The sequence below is a fragment of the Pelodiscus sinensis genome, chromosome 21, assembly GCF_052426305.1.
Source record: "Pelodiscus sinensis isolate ZL-2025 chromosome 21, ASM5242630v1, whole genome shotgun sequence".
In the NCBI taxonomy this organism is placed as follows: domain Eukaryota; kingdom Metazoa; phylum Chordata; order Testudines; family Trionychidae; genus Pelodiscus; species Pelodiscus sinensis.
In genome coordinates this window covers 24187555-24210827 of record NC_143072.1, presented here as the reverse complement: position 1 = coordinate 24210827, position 23273 = coordinate 24187555, and the positions used below count along the sequence as shown (strand labels likewise).

The 23273-nt window shown below is 52.8% G+C and overlaps 1 protein-coding gene across 3 annotated transcripts; it reads left to right on the top strand.

The window, feature by feature from the left end:
- The first annotated feature begins 267 nt into the window (after positions 1 to 267).
- ALDH3A2 (aldehyde dehydrogenase 3 family member A2) lies at positions 268 to 23219 on the top strand. 3 transcript variants are annotated; one of them, XM_075904652.2, is made up of 12 exons: positions 268 to 352; positions 4724 to 4889; positions 7548 to 7779; positions 7882 to 7967; positions 10818 to 11026; positions 14359 to 14476; positions 14990 to 15131; positions 16619 to 16785; positions 17380 to 17479; positions 17636 to 17871; positions 18069 to 18112; positions 21965 to 23219. In XM_075904652.2, the coding sequence occupies exons 2-12, from the start codon at positions 4728 to 4730 to the stop codon at positions 21987 to 21989; spliced, it is 1521 nt and encodes a 506-aa protein (XP_075760767.1). In that variant the 5' UTR covers positions 268 to 352; positions 4724 to 4727; the 3' UTR covers positions 21990 to 23219. The 3 variants fall into 3 exon arrangements, with proteins under 3 accessions (XP_075760767.1, XP_089628359.1, XP_075760768.1); XM_089772233.1 differs by lacking the exon at positions 268 to 352 and adding an exon at positions 2662 to 2679; XM_075904653.2 differs by lacking the exons at positions 268 to 352; positions 18069 to 18112 and adding an exon at positions 2662 to 2679.
- The last annotated feature ends 54 nt before the right edge of the window (positions 23220 to 23273 follow it).

Genomic DNA, 23273 nt, shown 5'->3' with positions numbered 1-23273 from the left:
TGTTGACGAGCTCAAGGTGGGAACAGCGGCCCAGATCCCAAAAGGCATTTAAGCAACTAACTCCCATTAATTCCACTGGGAATAAGACACTTTTGAAGAGCTGAGCCAATGTATGTTGGACTCTATAGAACCCGCCAACAATCACAGGCAAGAAAATAACTGGCAACTAACTATTAAAGGCCCTCAATTAAATATAAAGAGTGTGTGGTATTTCTTGGAACAGGTGACCCTGGGCATGGGGCCAAATTTCCTTAGTGGGAGGGATGAAGTCAAAGTAGGGATGTGTAAGGGGCAGGGCTGAGTTCTTTGCACTCGTTGCTGGTGAGCACTCCAGGGAGAAGCTGCGTTTCAGGTAATGTCTTTTCATAACAAGCCACTTTTGTTAAAAGCTTAATACCTAGCTACCAGGGAAGGAGCAAACACTGCAAATATTTACTAAGCAACAGCCGTTTGTTTTCTCAGGCAAGGAAGAATGCTCCTGCAGGAATAGCTTTCCTCCTCGTGTTTAATATTTGTATGCAGTGGAAGCTGCTTATATTGAAATCCAACAGGGCCAAACTCCACTTAGAGAAGTTGAATGAAATGCCTGGATAGTTCTAAGAGCGGGGGCTGGGGAGTGGGTGGTCTCAGATAGAATGAAGTCTCCCTTTACAGTTGTTCTGTGTTCACAAATGGCTTCCTCTGAGCCAGCGGTTCCCGTCATAGTACAATTTGCAACGATCAAGCTGTGCTTTGCGGGGTGGTTCCTACCCACTCAAGTGAACGGTGCCATGCTTCAAAGTCAAGCCGTTGATATTTAGTTCGGTAATATTTACATAAGCACAGGCTGGGAGTTGTGTTTAAATACATTTCCAACAGCTGAGGGGGAAAAACCCTGGGCAAGGCTGTTTTCTAAGCTGCCCTTCCTAATCCTGGGCAATGAGAGCAGTTTTCAGGTATCTAAAAGGGTGTCATGAAGAGGAGGGAGAAACCTTGTTCATCTTGGCCTCCGAGGATAGAACAAGAAGCAATGGGCTTAAACTGCAGCAAGGGAGGTTTAGGTTGGACATTAGGAAAAAGTTCCTAACTGTCAGGGTAGTCAAACACTGGTGTAAATTGCCCAGGGAGGTTGTGGAATCCCCATCTCTGGAGATATTTAAGAGTAGGTTGGATAAATGTCTATCAGGGATGGTCTAGACAGTACTTGGTCCTGCCACGAGGGCAGGGGACTGGACTCGATGACCTCTCGAGGTCCCTTCCAGTCCCAGTATTCTATGATGAGAACAGCTGATAACTTATGGACCACTCTGCAAGGGAGAGAATTCCATAGGTGGAGCAGCTGTTTTCTGTGTGTGCGTTTTCCAAGGGGTTTTGCTATTTTTTTTGCATGAATTTAGGGCCCTTTGTTGCTCAGGTGTCACTCGATCCCCTGTTACTTATTCTCCAACTGCGGCCATAATCTGTTTGCGATGTGCGCACTCAGAATTAATGAGCAGAGGGTTGGACCCTTGCCAACAGTCGCAGGGCACCAGCAGAGACGCCAGCTTCCTGTGATGCATATTGCACACCTGGGCCAATCTATCTGCTGGGAATATGAACTAACTGCATCATGTAAATCATGCCTCTGTACCTGTTTGTTCATGGGAGCTCTATGTAAACACGAGCTTCGTTCGTGAGAGTCCTACGCGCTTGGCAAATATTGACTCAGCGAGTCAAAGGGCCTTTTGGGCTGGCCATTCCAGGGCCCTATTGCTTGCAAATGGACAGAGAACACTTTACCCCGTATCCTAGATGGCAATGGCTCCTTCGTTATCTGTTCCATACTTGTCTAGCCCTGCCTTCACCTCCCTTACACCCCTTGCTTCCCTTCCAACCCCAAAGCATTGCTTTGCCTCTGGTGTCCACTCCTGACCTCGTATCTGTGGTCAGGTTGCTGCTCCAGACCCCTGGATCTGCCTTCCCCCTGCTAGACACCAAGCGCCCCTGCTCCAAGGGACACTTGAAACTGTACTTGTGTGAAATTCAGAACCAAACACTGCACTTCCCTTTGTTCCGGGTCATACCTGCCGCCCAGGCCTTACTGCGGGGGGGTCATGCCTCCTGCCAGCTACGCAGACAAGCGCTAGCTCTACTCCAGCTGGTGCGCTGAAAATGTCACTGTAGAATTGTGGCACGAGTTCGTCATTAAAGGACGTACCGGGGCAGGCAAGCTCCATTGCCAGGGGCTAGCCAATTCCACAAAGTCCATATGGCTGTTTATTTTTTGGCGCACTAGCTGGAGTCAGTCTACACGAGCCAAGAAGCACATGACCTATCAACGGCCATGCAGACATACTCGAGTCTAGGCTAGCCGGGTGTCAGAGTGGTTAACAGTCCGCACGGCGGTGCAGGAGGGTCAAGTCAGGCTCCCTGCCTTCCCTAGCTCCATGCTGAAAGGGGCCAGTATGTTCCAGCAGGCTCTAGGCAGAGGGGCAATCAGGGAAGTTTTGCACACTGCCCCCCTTCCCCCGCCCCGAGCACTTGCTCCGCAGCTTCCACTAGCTGAGAACCATGACCAGTGGGAGCAGGAGGGATGGCGCGCAGAACTGCCTGGCCCCCTGTTTGCCTTGGAGCCGGACATGCTGACCACTTCCAGAAGCCACATGGAGCCAGGCCAGGCAACGTTACTCTCACTGCTCCACCAACCAGGAGCCACCTCAGGTAAGCGCCGCTTGGCTGATGCCCCTGCTGGAGCCTGCACCTTACCTCCCCTCCAACACCCAGCCCCCCTGCACAAACCCTAAGCCTCCTCCCAAACTCCTTCCCAGAGCATGCACCCGCTTCTATACCCCAAGCACCAGCCCTGAGCTCCCTCCTGCACCACAAACCCCTCATCCCCAGCCGTATGCCAGAGCTTTCACTCCCTCCTGTACCCCAGCCTTCTGCCCTAGCTCAGTGACACAGTGAGGGGAGAGGATAGTGAGTGACGGTGGGGCCTTAGAGAGGGTAAGATAGGGTGTTCGGGTTTGTGCACTCCTCTAGTCCTTTAGGGAGCCAAGGCAGGGACTTGCTACCTCTGGCACAGCTCACAGCTGCACAGCCCCAAGTGGGTACAATTAGAGCTCCAAGGGCTTGCTTTTCAGCAGTGCTTGGCCTTCACAGCCCCACATAGTCATGGGCTCAATGCCCCTTGAAAAAGCAGAATGGGCTGCAGGAGCCACTGACAAATGGATAAAAGCCAGGATTATGGACCAGTGCCTGGTCCTGTATGACAGGGACATGTACCTGCCGCTGTACTGCACCCACTTGGACACTGCCCCCAGTCCCTGCCTGCATCCTGCGCTGCGCTTGCTCACTGGGGACTGTCCTAATGTGCCCAGCTCAACTCTCCATCCACCCCACACGGCACCCTCACCCTGCACTGCACCTGCCCATGTGTGACAACTCACCTAACACAGTGCTCATACTGCCAGGGATCCATGGCCAGAATCCTCCACCAGCTCCGTGTGCTTGCGGGACATCTGGGTCCTTCCATGCACTGGGGCTACATCTACACTGCAGGCTTTTTGTGCAAGAAGGGCCGTTCTTGTGCAAAAACTTGCAGAGTGTCTACACTGCACCCGTGTTCTTGTGCAAGTAAATTTAGTCAAGCAGTGGAACAGGGCTTCTTGCCCAAGAGTTATTCCTCTCCTCAGGAGGAATAAGCCCTCTTGCGCAAGAAGGCAGTGTGGACGGGCAACGGGGCCCTCCGAGCTTTCTTGCACAAGAGACCGTCCATACCACCCTGGACGCTTTGTGCAAAAGCACGTGGCTGTGTGGACGCACTCTGGCACAGGAATTTTTGTGCAAGAACTTTTCCCCAAAACAGTTCTTGTGCAGCTAGTGTAGACATAACCTGGGTGTGTGTGGGGGGAAGCAGCTAGGAGACTCCCCTGGGGGCCCCTCCATTCTCTTTGTATGGGGGGGCTGACTCCCCTGGGGGGCCCTCCATTCTCTCTGTATGGGGGGGGCTGACTCCCCTGCGGGGCCCTCCATTCTCTCTGTATGGGGGGGGCTGACTCCCCTGGGGGGCCCCTCCATTCTCTCTGTATGGGGGGGGGCTGACTCCCCTGGGGGGCCCCTCCATTCTCTCTGTATGGGGGGGGCTGACTCCCCTGGGGGGCCCCTCCATTCTCTCTATATGGGGGGGCTGACTCCCCTGCGGGGCCCCTCCATTCTCTCTGTATGGGGGGGCTGACTCCCCTGGGGGCCCCTCCATTCTCTCTGTATGGGGGGGGCTGACTCCCCTGGGGGCCCCTCCATTCTCTCTGTATGGGGGGGGCTGACTCCCCTGGGGGCCCCTCCATTCTCTCTGTATGGGGGGGGGCTGACTCCCCTGGGGGGCCCCTCCATTCTCTCTGTATGGGGGGGGGCTGACTCCCCTGGGGGGCCCCTCCATTCTCTCTGTATGGGGGGGGGGGGGGCCCTCCATTCTCTCTGTATGGGGGGGCTGACTCCCCTGGGGGGCCCCTCCATTCTCTCTGTATGGGGGGGGCTGACTCCCCTGGGGGGCCCCTCCATTCTCTCTGTGGGGGGGGCTGACTCCTCCAGGACGCTTCCATTATGTCCATAGGGGAGGGGTCCCCCTAGCGGGAGCGGAAGTACGGTTGCCAGATGGCCGGAAGGCGGAAGTGTCGGAGGGCGGGGCAGTCGGGCGGGTTGCCCGGAGGCGGGGGGCGGGGCGGCGCGCGCCGGGTCCCAACTGACCGCGGGCCTCTCCCGCCAGCGCCATGGAGGGGCCGCAGCAGCTGGTGGCGCGAGCCCGGGCGGCCTTCGCCTCGGGCCGGTCCCGCTCGCTCCGCTTCCGCGCGCAGCAGCTGAGGGCGCTGGAGCGGCTGGTGCACGAGAGGCAGCGGGAGATCGCGGCGGCGCTGCAGGCGGATCTGGGCAAGGTACCGGGGGGGCAGAAAACCTTCCCTGACGGGGCCCGACTGAGGAGACAGACCCCCCCCGCCCCTCCCCCTCTGTCCCTCCATATCCCCCTCCCCTCCCCCATGTCCCTTCTCCCCCCGCCATCTCCCCCCCCCCCCGCCCCCTTCCCCCCCCCTCCCCCTCCCCTTCCTCCCCCGCCATGTCCCTCCCCCCGCCCCCCGCCCCCCCCCTCCCCCCATTTCCCCCCCCGCCATCTCCCCCTCCCCCCCCCCCCTCCCCCTCCCCTCTGCCCCCCCATTCCCCCCCCCCCCTCCCCTCCCCCTCTGTCCCCCCATATCCCCCCCGCCCCCCCCTTCCCCTCCCCCCTGTCCCCCCTTCCCCCCCCCCCGCCATGTCCCCCCCCCCCTGCCCCCTTTTCCCTCCCCCCATGTCCCTTCTCTCCCCCCCGCCATGTCCCCCGCTCCCCTTCCCCTCCCGTCTCCCCCCTGCCATGACCCCCCCGCCCCCTTCCCCTCCCCCTCCCCCATGTCTCTTCTCCTCCCCCCCCGCTCCCCTTCTTCCCCCTCACACGTCCCTTCCCCCATGTTCCTTCTCTTCCCCCCGCTTGCTGTCTCCCCTCACTCGCCCTTCCCCCCACACGTCCCCTTCCCCATCTTTCTTCCCTCCCCCCACTCTCCTTCCCCCTCCACGTCCCCTCCCCAGTGTTTCTTCTCTCCCCCCCACTCCCCTTCTCTCCCCCCATGTCCCCTTCTGCCAATGTTTCCCCTTCCCCCAAGTTTCCCCTCCGCTCACACGTTCCCCTCCCCCATGTTTCTCCTCTCCCACGTTCTTCCCTCCCACCCCTGAGGGCCCAGCCTCGATTTTGTGCACTCCAGCCCTGTAAAGGGCTGGTGTTGGGAGGGGGGGCTGGAGTGCTAGTTTGGGCTCCCCATTGCTGAGTGGGACGGCCCTTCAGGGTCCCCACCCCTGCTCTTGGCAGTCACGGGGATATTTTGGCTGCAGCCTCGGCAGGGTCCCGTGTGCTGCGGGGATTTGTCATTCTGGAAACTTCCCCATTGGCTTCGCCCTGGTTGCACAAGACGTGTGCGCGTGCCAGCACTCAATGGTGGGACTGATCGTTGCTAGCAATTAGATGCCAGTTCATCTTCTGCCAGTTAGATTTGCCATGTTCTTGTTTTGTGCTCAGGATACGTCTATTAAGGATGTCAGATCCTTTGTACATTGGCAAACAACAGGTTTAACCCAGTGGTTCTCAATGTGTGGTCTGCTGCTACTTTACAAGGTGGTTCATGGCTTGAACTCAGCTTTCTTCCCCTCCGCCCCCTTCTTCACCCTGCTCTGGGCAACCCGCACTAGTGCTTCAGTTTTGTGACTGCCCGGCTGGAGCACTAGCTCTAACTTGGGGGGAGGGGGGGTGAAGAAAGCCCCAACCTTCCCCGCCAGACCCCGGCTCCTGGAGAGAGGCAGAGCCAGCAGCTCCATGCGCTGCCTCTTCTCCCCATCCCACTGGGGGGAGCAGCAGTGCGGGGATGTGATGTCTGGAGGCTTTCCCTGCTGTTCCCATTGGCCGTAGTTGGCCAGTGTGAGCAGTGGGAGGCTGTGCTTGGGAGCGATGGGGGCAAAGCCACGTAAGTGCCCCCCCTCATGCCCAGACTCTGCACCCCAATCCCCCTGACTCAGCCTGCTCCCACCAAGATCCTGCACCCCCAGCGTGATCCTGCACCCTCCCTCTTAGCCAGACTCCCAGTCCACTCCTACTCCTAGTCCATTCCTACAACCATCCTACCCCCAGTCCACTCCTGCACCCTCCCTTGCTCCTTCACTCTCCCTTCTGGCTGCACACTGCATATTCCCTTGCTCTTGTCCCCTTCCCCTGGCCAGACACCCTACTCTCAGCCTACTCCTGCACCCTATCTCCTGTCCTACAGCCCACCTCCTGCCCAGATCCTGCAGCCCCATCCCTCTCGCTGGCAGCTCTGTCCCAGCATACTGAGCTCCTCATTTTTGTCCCAACCCCAGAGCCTAGGGGCGGTCCACAAAATCCACTAACCTTGGAACCCCAGAAAAGTAAATCTGGCCTACGGGAAGACCTGAACCTCAGTCCTCTCTGTCCCTCTCCCTCCCCCAGTGGGGCTAAAGCACCAGAGGAGTGAAGTGTCTCAGTTGGGACCACATCAATGAGGGTTGGGGATTTTTTGAGAGGTTTTGTGGGTTTGTTTTGTTTTTTGCTCGGGCATAATTATGTCATTAACGGCAAGTTTCCATTGCCAACGGGTGATTCACAGAAAGGTTTGCCCCGGACCAAAAAGTTTGAGAACCTCTGGTTTAACCTGTTAACCAGCCTGCTGCGGGCGGGGAGCTGCTGGAGCAGCCGCCTGCCTTCACTGCAGTGGGCTGCTCTGGCTAGGCAGGGTATGCCATGGTGGGGGAGCTGTTCCTGCTCGGCCAGGCAGGAGTGCCTCCTGCCCACAGCAAGTCTGGAAGGTTCGGCAGGGCGGGGCTTACAGCAATGTACTACAGGCAGGGGGGGCCTGTCCCGGCTGGAGCACCCACAGCACCTGGACTGGAGCAGGGCCCCAGTTAACCGGTTCTCCAGTAAGCATGACGGCAAGGCAGTGCTTACTGGGTATCCGGTTAATCCATAAAACCGCCCCTTCTTAATTACTGTTCACTTGCAGAGTGAATGCAATGCATTCAGTTACGAGATTATGGGAGTTTTGACAGAGATCGCTCTGATGGTGGACAAGCTTCCCACATGGGCCGCCCCTAAGCCTGTTGGAAAGAACATACTGACGCTGACAGATGAGGTCTACATCCACCATGAACCATTGGGAGTGGTCCTGGTTATCGGAGCTTGGAACTACCCCTTTGTCCTGGTTATGCAGCCTTTAATAGGGGCCATTGCCGCAGGTATGGTATTATTCACAGGCCGTTCCGCATGATCATCCGTTCTCCCCTTAGTGTGTTACATGCCTAGGCAGGCAACACATTGTCCTGATTTTTATCTCTTAGGAAATGCTGTAGTGATCAAACCTTCAGAGATAAGTGAAAATACAGCAAAACTCTTAGCTGAGCTGCTGCCACAGTATATTGACAAGGTCAGTAAAACCCAACACACTGGCAGTTTTGTTGTGAATTTGTTTTGTAGTGTCTGGGGGGCTCTGATCAGTAGAGCCCTGCATGGGTACAAAATCTGTATCTACTTCTCATCCACAATCTGCAAACATGATTTGTGGACATTTGCAGGGGCGCTAGATCTAAAGTTTGGATCTGCCTGCATCCACAGTCCACCAACATGATCTGTGGATAGCTTCAGGTTTGCAGTGCTCTGCCAATCTATCACATCATGCTAGGTTGCTGTGCAAACACTGCAGTAATAAAGATGGTCTCTGCCCTGAAACGTTTGCAATCTACCTATATTATGAGAGTCTGCTGGGCCAACAGGGTGAAAGGGGAGCACAGAGCAACAGTGAGACTATTATGAGCAATAAGATAAACAGAGGGGAGTTTATGGAGCGATTAGAAGGAAAATAATGAAGTGGTTTTGCAAGGATCCACTAGGGAATGTTCATGCACTTAATGTATTGTGAAGCCAATGTATTGTTCCTGCATCTTAGGGAAAGAGTTATCTGTGGATCATTCCTCTTTGGGCCAGCTTCCCTGTAAAAAAAATTAATAGGAGCTTTTCTCTTGATGTCAGCCTGACACATCTCATGAACCTGCTCTCTCCAAAAGTATCCAGATGCTGCAAACAGAAGTGCTGTGATGAGTCTGATAACACAGAGGGGACCCCAGCACTATTGTACGCTGATTGCTATTGAAAAACCTTGCTCTGTTGAAACAAGATTATTTTGCAATCCTCTAGCACTGTAAAAGGAGAGCACCACTGTTTAGGACGGGTTGGGCAATAATTTCCACTGGCAGGCCACTTAATGAATTTTGGTATGCGGTAATGAGCCAGCTCCACCCCTGGAAGGAGCAGGGCTTGCATGGAAGAGACAGGGCTGGGGCCTAGCTTCTCCCCAGAGTTGTCTTGGACTGGAGGCTTTAAATTAAAAACACAGCAAAGGGCTGGGTAGTGCAGCGACCAAGAGCCACGAAGCATTTAAATAGGATCCTGCTGCCTCAGTCTCTACTTCAAAACTTGGTGGCACGGGCAGCAGGGTATAAATAGAAAGTGGACAGATGCAGTCCATGGGCCGGGTCAAAGTGTTAGGCGGGCCGAATGGGCTACATCTTGCCCAGGCCAGGTTTGGGAGCACCAGGCCTGAGGAAGCAGCAGTATTTCTGCAGCTTCTGTGCCAGTGACATTGAATCAAAATGTTGCAACCGCTCTTTGCAGTCATAGTTATTTGGGTGTAGAAACCTGTTTGTTCCTGGCTTTGCCTGGTGAACTAGTGGGTCTCTGAGCTCTCAACAACAGGGATAAAGGCCAATGTGCCTCTGGGCCTGTATGTCCTATCAAATCCCTCTTAGGGTAAGATTTGCTGCGTTGCTTGTGCTCTTTAAGGCAGGATTTGATGCTCATATCCTAGCCCTGAGAGTACGTGCAGTGTCTGAGTGCTAAAATCTCCCTCGGGATAGAGTAAAAACTACCGATGTGATTAGATCCAGCTAAGAAACTTCTCCAGCTTCATTTTGGTGGGGAGCTGCCGTGGGATCCTGAAACCTGCCAGCATTGGCACACTATGATAAGTGAGGGGCGGGCCCTTGGCAAGTGGTTCCCTGTTAGGCAGAGGGAGCAAGTTGGGGAGTGGCTTGAATGCCAGACATTTTGGAGACTTTGATTCCCAAACTCCTGCATTGCCGAGCTCGGTGCAGGGCTGGCAAGTGGTTTTTCCTCCTTTCCATGGAATTGAACCAAACCAGAAATTTCTGTCCCTTTCACAAGGGGAACTGTTACCAGCTTCTCATTCAGCAGGTTTGGTCTGTGACCCAGTTTGCATGAAGCTTTCCCCCTGACTGCTGCCACAGAGTGTTTCATTGTATGTCCTTTCTTACAGACAGTTCTGGCATCCCCTATTAGGAACATAGGACTGGCCATGTTGGATCTGACCCAAGGTCCACCCAGCTCCTTGTCCTCTGACAGTGGCCAGCACCAGTTGCTTCAGGAGATGCGAGACCCCTGTAATAAACAGCTGCATGCTAATCTCCCTACATGAGGTCTCATTCCGGTCGCTAATAGATTCACTTTAGATGTGCAGCATGAGGTTTCCTACCTGTAGTCCGTAGCGTTTGTGAAGCACAAATGCTTGCTTGACTCCGTGTGTCTGCCATTTTGAAGAAGGGGGGGTGGGATGGGACTCCCAGGGTAGGAAAGAACAGGCTCCTTCAGCTGGAATGACAGGCAGTAAATGCCTTAGTGTAGTCCATGCCTTTCTAAAGGAACTCTAGGTATGCGGCTTTATCCAGCAAATTTTCCCCCACAGGCAGCGTCCACTCTTTAATGAGCACAGACAGCTGGCCCGTGAGGCCCAGCTGTGGTCTGCTGCAGGGAATCTCTGCAGTGCTGAAGGTAACCTCTGCGGTGCTGGTTAGACAATTGTTGAAGCCATGGAAATAAACCAGACTTCCCATCATGCTGCATTGTGTTGGGGTTTAACCGGCTGACTTATTCTGACATGTCAGTGAAAATACCCAATTTGGTTTCCTCTTGGCTTCTATAAGCTGGTACTGGTAACACTTGTCTCCTGTTGTTGAAGCAATTGGTGCTTTGCTTGCAGGAGTTGGGTGGGCTCTGGAGTGAACAGCTCACGGCAGGAATGGGGAGATCTTTTGCAATGTTGAAATTTCTAGGCAGATAGGCCAATTGGGATGGTGCCTGCATATGCAATCAATTTGCCATGCAGCTGCAGCCAACTAGCGCTGTAATGTTACAAGCCTTTTGACATTGCACCAAAGTCAAGTCAGTTACACAAACCTCTTGCTTTTTCTGTCTGCATATGAAGGACCTGTACCCAGTTATTAATGGAGGAGTCCCAGAGACAACAGAGCTGCTCAAGCAGAGGTTTGATCACATCTTCTATACCGGGAATTCCCAAGTGGGCAAAATTGTCATGGAAGCAGCTGCCAAGCACCTCACCCCTGTCACGCTTGAACTAGGTGGAAAAAGTCCATGTTATATCGATAAGGACTGCGATATCGACATTGCCTGCAGGTGAGGTCATTCTCTAGGGAGTCAGCTGCTGAGTGTGGGCAGAAGGCCATGAGGCGTGTTGATGCCTCTCCCTGTTGGACATGTGGCTCTCTGGCTGCGGTGGTGGCTTATGACCAAACTGTCCTTTCATACACTGGTTTGTCTCTTTATTGGAGGGGTTGGATCTCACTTGACTCTCTCTTCTGCTTGAGTTTTGACAAACAGAAACAGAAGAATGACCCTTTTAGCATTGTTGGATCTATTAATTTTTTTCCCAAAGCGTTTATGTAAATAAAATAAATTAGCTGTAAACAGTTTGCTTAGACTTGACTGATCCCATTGGGCTAGAAGGTGACTTTAAAATAATGAGGTTTGTATAATTACAAGATGAGCCTGCAGGTGGATGCAGCAAACAGGGTGGAGGGGATCACAGGTAACAGCGAGACTATTACAAACAGGTGAGTTTATGGAGGGGTCCAGGCAGAGCCCAGGCATGAAGGAATGTTCCAGGTAGTTAGTGTATTGTGAAATCAAGCAGCCAGTTAGCTTTTCCATTCAGTGTTCTGGACTGCATTTTCAGGAAAGGGTTCTCTGTGATACCATGTATAGGGTTGTTCCTTTTAGGGCCAGCTTCTCCGATAGAAATTAACAGGAGTTTTGCTTTGGACTTCAGCAATGACTTTATAACAGTGTTTCTCAAACTGTGTTCCATGGAGCCCCAGGGCTCCGCGAGACATCTCCAGGGACTCCACAAGGTTGACAAACTGGAAACATCGATAGGTACAGCACATACAATCAGTGGACCGCTGGGGCTCCGCATACGTTTTTACGCATGTAAAGGGCTCCAGAGCCCAAAAAGTTTGAGAACTGCTGCTTTAAAAGATGCAAAAATTAGTTTAGACCTTGATTAGTTTAGGCAGGATCGTGGCCACGGTTTGGGATTTTTGTTTGTATTATCCCATTCAGTTTCGCGGCCATCCTGCCGAATCTAGAACGGGTCCACAACCTATGGCTCTCAACTCAAGCTCAGCCTCTCCTTACCCCCTTCCCCGCATCGGGGAACCCTGTGCTAGCGCCTCACGCCCCCCACAAGATTGGAGCCAGCACCAGCTCCCTGCCAGGAGTGGGGGAGAAAGCCCTGAGCCTCACTGTGCAGTCAGGGAAGAAGTGGAGCCACAAATGGCTTACCCATCCCCCAGATGAGCAGTGCACAGATGCACTGGCTGGAGGCTTCTCCCACTGCTCCATTGGCCAGAATCCAGCTAGTGGAGCAGTGGGAAGCCATGCCGGGGACAGGGAACCTGAGAGCAGCGTGGGGCGCAAAAGCAAGTAAGTGCGGCCCTGCATCCCCAACCTGCTCCTGCCCTCTTCACCCACCCCCTTGGCCAGATACCCACCTGCACTCTGCTCCTGCACCCCCTCCCCCACACCCACATCCTGTACCCCTATCCCATTTGCTGGCAGCCCTGTCCTGCACACTGCACCCTTAATTTTTGGCCCTGCCCCAGAGCCTAGGGAGGCCCACAAAATCCACTAACCCTGGAACCCCAGAAGAGGTAATCTGGCCTAAGGCCTTGAATTTCAGTCCTCTTCCCCCCCCCCCCCCCCCCCCCCCCCCCCCCCCCCCCCCCCCAATGCATGAAGTGGAAACTTCAAGTTTGGCAGGTATATCCATGCGAAGATGGGCGTGTTACGTTACTATGTGGAGCACCAGTGCCTCCTAATTTGGAACAGACATTTTGAAATCTGGTTTTCTACTGCTCACTACTTCACAGAGCAGGGTCCCATCAAGTCATGACATCTGCCCTACATGAGGCTGGGGGAGTGTACTGCAGATGCTGTGCCCTGTGAATTATTGAGCAGTACAAAACCAGAAATAAACATTAGCTTTTAAGATGCTACAGGACTCCTGGCTGTGTCAATCATTGCAGCCACTGAAGGTTTTAATCCTGCTCAAAGTCTTGCTTTGACGTTCCCACATTTGGTGGGTGATCCCAGCTTTCCCAGACCTCCCAAATACATGCTGTGCTGCTCTTTAATCTTGTGAAATGAGACCCAAACCTGAGCCGTTTGTACAAACATGTACGGACAGTCTAGCTAGGCAGAGACTTTGGAATGGTGCAGCCTGTAGATCTGATAGACTGAGAGCCAATGCTGATGCAGAATATTACAGAGAGATAGTAGCTGTACCTTGTTCAAGGCTATTGCTCTAATTCTTGACTGGTCTAACATCTTTCATTCAAGCAGAACGCAGTAGGGTTCGGCTGCTCTTGAATTGCTGGAGTTCATGCTGCAGTTGTTCTTCAGTATCTGCATACACCATTGGCTTCAGAATCCTTGTCGTATAGGACTGAAAGGGACCTCGAGAGGTCTTCTAGTCCAGTCCCCTGCCCTCATGGCAGGAATAAGCATCAGCCGGGGGAATCCTCTAACTCAGGGGTGGGCAATAATTTTTGATGGGGGGCCACTCTGAGATTTTGGTGAAGTGGTTCTTTGGAGGGAGTGCAGGGTCTGGGACGGAGGTTTGGGTAGGAGACGGGGGTGCAGGAGAGGGTGTGGGATCTGAGAGGGAGCTGTGACCTGGGGCAGAGGATTGGGTGCAGGGTCTGGGGGGGTATGGGTACAGGATCAGATTCTGGCCTGGGGGGCGCAGGAGGGAGTGCAAGGTCTGGGGAGAATTGTGACCTGAGGGAGGGGAGGTGCAGAAGGTTTGGTGGGGCAGGAAGGGGTGGTCTCCTGGGGCAGGGAAGTGGGGTGCCAGGTACAGGCCTAGAGGCACTTACCTAGGCAGCTCCCAGCCAGCAGCCCAGTGAGACCGTTGGGCAGGCTCCCTGCCTGCCACAGCCCCAGACTGCTCGAAAACATCTGGCTTCTCCATCTTGCTCTCTGCGCTGAACACACAAGGGGCTTCGCATGCTGACCCCACCCCCCGCGCAATCTCTCAGCTCCCGTTGGCAGCCAGACGCTTTGAGGGGTCTGGGGCTGCTCCGTGCCTGAGGGTCCTGATGGGGCGGCCACAAACTGGATTGAAAGGCTTGGTGGGCTGCATCTTGCCCGCCCCTGCTCTAAATATTAATGGGGATCGCACTGAGATTGGTTTATCTGCATTTCAAAATTCGTTCAGATCACTAGGAGAGGGGGTCGTCTCTGGCAAGAAATGTCCCTTATTTCCCCTACACGAGTCATCCTCTTGCAGGGAGCTGTGTTCCCAGGAGATGCTGAGCATCAAGCCAGTATCCCTTCCGAATGGCTTCAAGTGGGTGTGGGGCATCAGTAGGGCCCCATGCAGAGATGGATCATCTTGTCTGTAAAACCCTAGTGAATGGAGCTAAATCCTGTTCTCCCATCCTCAGACGGGTAACGTGGGGGAAGTATATGAACTGTGGTCAGACCTGCATCGCCCCCGATTACATCCTCTGTGAGCAATCCATCCAGAACAAAGTAGTGGAGAATATCAAAAAGACTCTAAAGGTGAGTGTTTGGTGAGTCCTGCTTAGCCCATCTAAGCTGCTTGCGCTGTCATTTTAGCTGTGTCTTGCCCCCGCGTTTCACGTAAATATAAACCCATATTTCAGGTTCCTGAAGATAGCGGCTGTGTTCTTTGGAATGTTTGTAAAGCACTAAACTCTTAACGCCCTTGTCATAAGCAACGCTAGGTATGGAACTCACTCTGTGATACGGCCCCCGCTCGGTGTTGATTCAGTTTGCCCATGCCGGTAGAATTTCAGATCTGTGCTGTGCAAGTGTTGCTGGAGTGCTCACCCTAACCCTAACCCTCCCCAGAGAGCACATTGCTACATTTCAAGGCTGACAGGCCACTTCCAAGGCTGAGAAATGGCCTCATCTGAGTAATGCCAGGATTTGCAGCCTCCACAGCAGTCCAGTTGATGTCTGTGCTGACCCTGGCCAAGGGGGATAGGTGCCAGATTACTGATCAGACATTTCCAGTTTTTAAACCCCATCCCCTTTTCTTTTTTTTTACAGGAATTCCATGGGGAAGATATAAAAAAATCTCCGGATTATGAAAGGATCGTCAATAAGCACCACTTTAAAAGACTCATAAGGCTGCTGGATGGACAGAAGATAGCGTTCGGAGGAGAGACTGATGAGGCTACATGCTTTATCGGTATTCCTTCAACATTTGCTCGGGACAAGAGGGTGATGTCATGATCCTTATGCCAGCTAGCGTCCTCTCCTCACAGCAGCTCAGAGTTGTCAGACTTCTGGCTTGTTTAGCCTGTTTAATCCAGTGGGTGCACATGATTAAAATAAAAAGTGATCAGGGAGAAATATCTCTGCTCCTCCTGCTGCCTAATGTTCCTAGGGGAGAGGCGTTTTGTGGTGGCTGTTTCAGTTTTTTGATGTAGCTATTTGTTCTCACTTCTAGTATGAGCAAAGCACTAGTGAATGGCAGAATAATAGACCAGTGCTCAGGCTCCTGTTAATCTCTACAAATCTCTCGGTCACAGAGATGGTCAGTATCTGTTTAGTAGTCACACCGCAGTGCAAAGCCTCTGGCTGTGCTAATACCACAGCCATGTGGTCTACCTATTGCCTTCCCTTAAAGGGGATAGCAGGGGGCTGGGGTCCAGGAAACCTGGGTTTGGTCCCAGCCCTGCCACTGACTTGATGTGAGACCTTGGGCAAGTCACCTCGCGTACCTGCTAATGATGCAGACTGTAGCCTGAATGCCAGTTGGTCAACTTAGGAGAAGCATGTCCTAAGGTTCTTGCCCCAGGATCAGACACAACAGAGTCAAAACTGACAAGTTCAATATAGAGAATGCCAGGCTATATGACAAGGGCATTCGCACAGAGCAAACATGGGCTTAGCCATCTTTGTTAACACAATTCAGAGAGACCAGAAATCTCCAAATCACAGAAGCAAATAGCAATGACAGAGTACTAGAGAAATCTTCAAGGTTATTCTTTCCATAACGTGTTCATTGTGATACGCTCACACCCCTTCCTTGGCAATCTAGCGGTAAGAGACCAGAAAAATGGGTGTGAGGGTCCAGACCTCCAGTGGTCGAAGGTAGATAATAGTGTTGAAGGGTAGAGGACTAGTTGCTTTCTGCATGTGGGTTCCTGCTTATACAAGGCCTGGGAATCACCCTGAATATTCATACGAGCACTCAGCCCCCTCTGTCCATGTTCAGTTTCCTCTCGCTTATTACATTGGGGTGCCTTGCCCTCAGAAGTTGGCATATCTATCCCTGTTCACTCATCCCTATTGCTAAAACACATTTGTGGTTAGACATCTGCTAATGATGGTCTGAAAATATCCAAGGTTAGTATCCTTTGGCTTTCCTGCAGTTGCTTAGTCTCATGTCAGCGTTTCCCATAAGTAGCTATTTCCATTTCCCCCACATCTGGGCCACTTACTCTGTGCTGCAGGTAGGAGGCCTGTGCTTCATGGATGCTCACTTGCTTGAGCCAGTGTCTTACACAATGCAGGCCTGTAGATTCCTTGTGTTACTGCTCAGTAACATAAAGATGCTTTTGCTAAGGGCTGCAGAACCCATCTTACTACAACCAGGAGAGGGACTGAGGCTTCCTGAGCCGAGTATTTATTTCTTTGTCCTAATTCGGGCTTCTCCTTTGTCTGTTGTAGCCCCAACTGTACTCACAGATGTGAGCCCAGATTCCAGGATCATGCAAGAAGAGATTTTTGGCCCCCTCCTTCCCATCGTGACTGTAAAGAGCCCGGATGAAGCAATTCAATTCATAAATCAGCGGGAGAAGCCGCTTGCCTTGTATTTGTTTGCCAATGACAAGAAGGTAGGTTCTGGCTTCGTGGTGCAGTTGGACAGGCAACTCTGCCCTGCACGTTATAAACATGGAGCCAGGTTCATCCCTGGCACTGCCTCGTGGAGTGTGTTTGGCTTTAGCTCATGTTAAATCCTAGGTCTTGGGGCATCAGATATTCCCAGAGCTTCTGGAACTTCCCCTAGACTCTTAATGGTGGCAGGAAGTAACTTTAATCCATCTGTTTGGCCCTCACGCCCATGTGGGAACACAGCATGGATGGGTCATTTTGGCAGGTTTCTTTCCACTGCTTGTCCAAATAACTCAGGCCAACTGGGCTCTTGTAATGGGTTGGGGCTGCTCATAAACTTGGCAGGGGTGCAGAGACTGAAATCCTAGGTCAGGACAGTAAGAGAGGCTGGAAAACTGTCATTGCAAGTTGAGGCATCTGGACTTGCAAGACGCTGGCTGGTCCGGATCTTGTACTGTGGAATTGGCTGTTGCAAGTGGTACATGATAAAGCCAAATACGCTAATAGGGAAAGGGTGGCTGTTAGTGTCTGAAGCTTTATGTTGAACCCAGCTGGTGAGTTCTCTTCTGTAGCAGCTTCTGTTTGTGACTCGTTAGATGATCAAAAGGATGATCTCAGAGACATCCAGCGGCGGGGTCACTGCAAACGATGTCATCATGCACTTCACTCTCCCAGATCTGCCCTTCGGAGGAGTTGGTGAGTTTCAGGAGCAAGCCATGACTGTGCTGTGTTGCCTTGCTCCCTGCAGCTTAGCCACTGGTTCTTTGTAATGATCTCGTGACTGATTGGAGCCAGTCAACCAATCGAATGGGGTTTTGCATCCCTAATCAGTTTGTGTGTTGATGCTCTCAGGGTACAGTGGAATGGGTGCCTACCACGGCAGACACAGCTTTGAGACCTTCACCCATCGCCGCTCCTGCTTAATCAAGTCTCTGAAGATGGAAAGTGCGAACGCCATCCGGTACCCGCCGAACAGCAAGAAGAAGGTGGACTGGGCGAAGTTCATCCTCTTGAAGCGATTTAACAAAGGCCGAATGGGGCTGATTGCTCTGGCCCTGCTGGGTGTCATACTGGCTGCGGTGATAAAGGTGAGCTTCGGGGCTCTGCTTTTCCGTTTCATTGCACGGTTTAAAGGAAGGTTTATTTCTGAGCCCGTTTAGTGCCAGAGGGTCTCTTCCCAGCTGTGCTCCTCTCCTAGAAGCTGGCCTACTGTAGCTTGTGATCTGCCAGCTGAGTGAGCTCAGGGCCAGCCCGAAGCGCTCCAATCCGCTTCTCTCTCTCTCAGGCAAGCAGGATCCGGACTGGTCACAGAGCTGAGCTGATTCTTAGGTAAACATTTGGTGCCTGCTAAGCCATTACTGGTGTAATGTGCTGGGGAACGTGTGAGAGGCTGAGTCCTTCTGAAGACCAGGAGTCAGGCCATGGCTGGATGGGAACTGCATGGGCTTGGGAAAGCAGGAAGCACGAGCTGCTTCCATGTCTCGTTCAGCATTAAAGCTGCCTTTGGGAGGAAGTTGGCTATCTGGCTACCTCACTGACCATGTGGCATTAGCAGCTGTGCATTGCTTACAGTGTCCCTGTGGCGGGGGAGAGGGGAAGGCTCTTGGCTTTGCTGCAGACACCTCTGTGTGCATGTGGGGATACTTGTCTCCCTCCCAGAAGTGCTGCCCAGCCCTGGCGTGGGAGGAGCATGGTGGCGTGAAACTCTTGCGGTTTGGAGTAGATGGAGGATTCGAGACAGTCCGTGCTGCAGAATGTCTTAACATTCCAAAGGGACAGCTGCTAGCCAAGCCGCAAACCTGGCAGCGCATGCTGCCTTGGTGAGGTGAGGGGGCCAGGCGCTGTCGTACCACACAGCATCCAGGTCGGATCGAACCTGTGAATCGGTCCTGTCTCCTCACAGGTTGGGCTGGGCCCGGCCAGCCCCACATCCGAAAACCCCCGCAGCCCCTGAAGGCAACTGCAGGCTAATCGTTGCCCACCTTTAGGTCTCCACTCCTCCGAGACTGGCCCAAGCCCTGAGCTGAAAGGGTTACTGTTCCTTCCCAACTGCTTTGTCGCTGCGCCTTGTGAGATTCCCCCTTAAACTCTTGTGCACGTCTTGTGACCAACTCTGCCTTCTCACGCCTCCCCTGCATCTCCCGTGCCGTCTTAGACAAGAGAGGGTGACCGGTGATATTTTTAATAGCCGGTGGATTTTCCCCACCTCAGTGGCCTGTATTGAAGGTATGAGGTTTAATAATGAGAAATGCAAAGTGCTCCACTTAGGAAGGAACAATCAGTTCCATACATACAAGATGGGAAGCGACTGTCTAGGAAGGAGCATGGCGGAAAGGGATCTAGGGGTCATAGTGGACCACAAGTTGAATATGAGTCAACAGTGTGATGCTGTTGCAAAAAAAGCAAATATGATTCTAGGTTGTATCAACAGGTGTGTTGTAAGCAAAACTCGTGAAGTCATTCTGCCGCTCTACTCTGCACTAGTTAGGCCTCAGCTGGAGTACTGGGTCCAGTTCTGGGCGCCACATTTCAAGAAAGATGTGGAGAAATTGGAAAGGGTACAGAGAAGAGTGACAAGAATGATTAAAGGTCTAGAGAACATGACCTATGAAGCCAGGCTTCATGAACTGGGCTTGTTTAGTTTGGAAAAAAGAAGATTAAGGGGGGACATGATAGCGGTTTTCAAATATCTAAAAGGGTGTCACAAGGAGGAAGGCGAAAATTTGTTCCTCTTGGTTTCTGAGGACAGGACAAGGAGTAATGGGCTTAAAGTGCAGCAAGGAAGGTTTAGATTGGACATTAGGAAAAAAATTCCTAACTGTCAGGGTGGTCAAATATTGGAATAAATTGCCAAGGGAGGTGGTGGAATCTCCCTCTCTGGAGATATTTAAGAACAGGTTAGATAGACATCTGTCAGGGATGGTGTAGACGGAGCTTGATCCTGCCTTGAGGGCGGGGGGCTGGACTCGATGACCTCTCGAGGTCCCTTCCAGTCCTATTATTCTATGATTCTATGAAGAGAAAAGCCCAGTGCGGTGCTTTGCAGCACCGACACAGGGCTGGCTCAGCATCACGCTGGGGCAGCCGGATTCAAAGCCCAGCTAGTCCTACTGATGTGGGCTCTCCCTTGTGTGGTGTGTTAGAGCCTGCTTGTAGAGGGGGGATTCTTTCAGGGCAGCGGAAGCAGGGACTGCATGGCATGGCGCAGGCTTTCCTCCTGTCTGCTACTTTGAATCTTTTCCCCCGCAGACGGGGGTTGTGAATGGACCGTTTTTCTCTTGCATGAAGTGTCTAGGCCGTGGATTCTACAGTGTTCAAAGTAAGAGTCCAAAGGGGCATGAGTGTGACCAGTGGGCCAGGAAAAGCAGTGCCTGTTGGCACTAGTGTGGGGAGAGGGCAAGCATTTTGGCCTGAGGACCAGTGTTCCTGTGTAGAATAAATGTTATGATGTGCACCAAGGCATGTGTGGCTGTGCACCCCCAGTAGGAACGCATGCTGCTGGCTTTGGACAGGAGTGATGTAAAATCCTCTTTAAAATGTGAATCGGTTAACCGATGTTTAACAGCCCCCCTCAAGGCCACAGTGGGCCCAGCTGGGCTGGAGTGTCTCCAGTGCAGCGTAGTGAGCTGGTAACCAGTTAAATGTAGTTAATGTTTTAAACTGGATTTGCTGGAGCACTTGATGAAGTGGGCCTGGCTGGGCTGGGGAACCCTGTGGTGTGTCCAGCTGGGCTGGAGCAGTGCCCCCCTGCCCCCCAGCGCATTGCGGGTAGGAGGCTGCTCCAGACGGCCTAGGGGTCTGTTAACCAGCTACCCTAGTAAGCATGCCAGTAAGGCAATGGTTACCAGGTAACAAGTGAATCGGTTAACCCTTTACATCTCTAATGGACAGCTGTGGGCTCTGCTGATCAGCTGGGTGGCATTTGAATTTCTCCTGGGTGGTCACCCAAGTGCTCAGCTTACAGGGGATCCTGTATGATGGGTGGGAAAACTGTATGGCCATGAATATAGGGCCGGGGCAGGTGGTTGGGGAGCTGGAGGGGGTGCGGGTAGGGTTACCAGGTGGCTTTAAAAAAAAATACTGGACACATTTGATCTCAGATGGGGTGGGGGCGGGAAACGGCCGGGAGGGGAGCAGGGCTGGCTGGGAGGAATGGATGGCGGGAAGCAGGGCTGGCGGGGGCAGCGGGGCTGGCCAGGGGAGATGGGGGGGGGGGGAACCAGCCGGTGGGAAGCAGGACTGGCTGGGAGAGGGTTGGGGGCAGTGGGGCTGGCCGGGGGGGTGGGGGAGCGGGACTGACCTAGGCGCGCACAGATCCCAGGTTCTGCCTGTTCCGTGCATGGTCCCAGCGAAGCACGAGCGAGTCCGGCCCCCGGGATTCCCTCCCACCCCCTTCCCCCCGTGCGGTTGCATATTCCCTGGCTGGTAGACACACTGACGCAGCGTGAGCGTGTTACCAGCCAGGCAGTTCGCAACTACGGACTGATACTCGTAATAATAATAAACTGACCTAATTAGAAAATACCCAACATTTTATCTGTCTGGTATTTTCTCAATTTGTTTCCCAGACAGAACTCTCAAATACCAGACTGTCCAGTTCAAAGCCAGACACCTGGCAACCCTAGGTGTCGCTCCGGCCTGGCACAGCGTATCTCACGCAGCTCTGGGGTGACGGCAGAGTGGGGCTAAGGCAGGTTGTCTGCCTGCCCTCCCTGCACATGGCTCCTGGAAGCAGCTGGCATGTCTGGCTGTGGCACCAGGGGGTGAGGGATCCGGTAGCTCTCCATGCCTCAGCCATTCACAAGCACCACCCTGCAGCTCCCATTGGCTGCAGTTCTCTGTTCCCAGCCAATGGGAGTAGTAGGGGCGCTGCCTGCAGGCAGGGGCAGTGGGTGAAGACCCTCCCACCCCCAGAGGCTGAGGGGCACACCAGCTGCTTCCAGGACAGCACAGGCCCATGACCAGCAGGGATCCTGCCTTAGTCCCGTTGAGCCACCCAACTGGTAATCCCTCGGGCCAGATGAAAAGCACTGAGGGCTGGATGCAGCTGATGGGCGGGCAAACGGCAGCCTTCCTCTAGGGTGCATTCAAGTGGGGAATGCACTTTTGTCGGCATGTCGGAGTTGGAGTGGGGTCCGTGTCTTTGCTGAGCTTATACAGGGTCTTTCTTTGCCCTCACAGGTGGCCTATTCCTGAAAAGAAGTGATGTGACCTGTTCTAACCAACCCTCAGGACTCGTCCCCTGAGCCACACGTCATGCAATGACCTTTAAGAGTGGAGCAAGTTATGCCTTTTTTTTTTTTCCTATGAAACATGAAGTGCCCAGAACAATTGAAAGTAAAATAAGAAAGCACCAGCTAGTCACAGCAGGCATGGGCTGGCTCTTCCTGCTGCTTTGAAAAGCTGTGCTGCAAGAAAGGGGATTAGTGCATGGCAGGGAATGAAGTATTAACCCTGCAGCCAGCAGTGAATTGGAGAACAGCAAAACCAGGCACAGCCGCTCCCTCCACTGGTGTAAATCATCACGTCCAAGGCTAGCTGCTTATGTCTTACCGGGAATATCCCCTTGTGAGCTCCCCCAGCCTTTGCTGGAGAACTAGAACTTGGGCTTCCGTTTGTCTGAGAGCCATGGCAGTTCATTTCCTCCGTGACTTTTCCAGAGTCCTCCAAAAAGAAGGAAATCGGGGCCTGATACACTTAATGTAAAGAATAAGCCCAAAAGTAAAACTGAGGCAGCTTTTACCTCTTAAGGGACCAAGACTTGCCTAATGTTATTGTAACAGTCTTGCACACCTTGCGGTTACTCTGCTATGCCTTCTTTTCTGGTGGGCTGGAGACAGATTTTACTAATACTCCAGATCAATTGCACATTGAGGCTGTTGCTCACCCTCTAACCCAGCACATGCATTTCTTGAGATTCCCCCGGAAAAAGCATTGTCTACCCATTAGCCCTGTGATTTAATCTGACAGCAAATTCAACTGGCTGCAGCTTCCTAAGTGGAAGACTTGCTGCACCTCTTATAGGGTTGCAAGGTATGTTTCTTGTGATGCTGCAGTCATCTGCACTCTTGTCTTCCAGGATTGCATTTTGAGATGCAGGGGTGGCTTTTAAAGAATTAGGAATTAAAAGAATCGCCATATTCCCATTTAATGCTGGAGGGAACCAGCACATTTTTTCAAGTGAAACTTACCCAAGCTTAGAAAGACATCCATTGATTAACGGGACCCGTTTCTGCTGAAGGGAAAGAAACGGGATAAACTGAAACTATTAGAAGAGGTTCTAACTTTTAAAATATTTTTGACGGTAAGGAAAACAACTTGATACACTGCTAAGCCCTAAATAATGTATATTGAAATTATTTGCCTTCTGTTCCAAATGTATTAATGTTGAATATATTTTGAAAGTACTAAATAAACACTGTCTGACAGACAAGAATGTTTGAACTTCTTGTCACAACAGAGGCGGCACTATTGAGAAGCACCCGAAGGG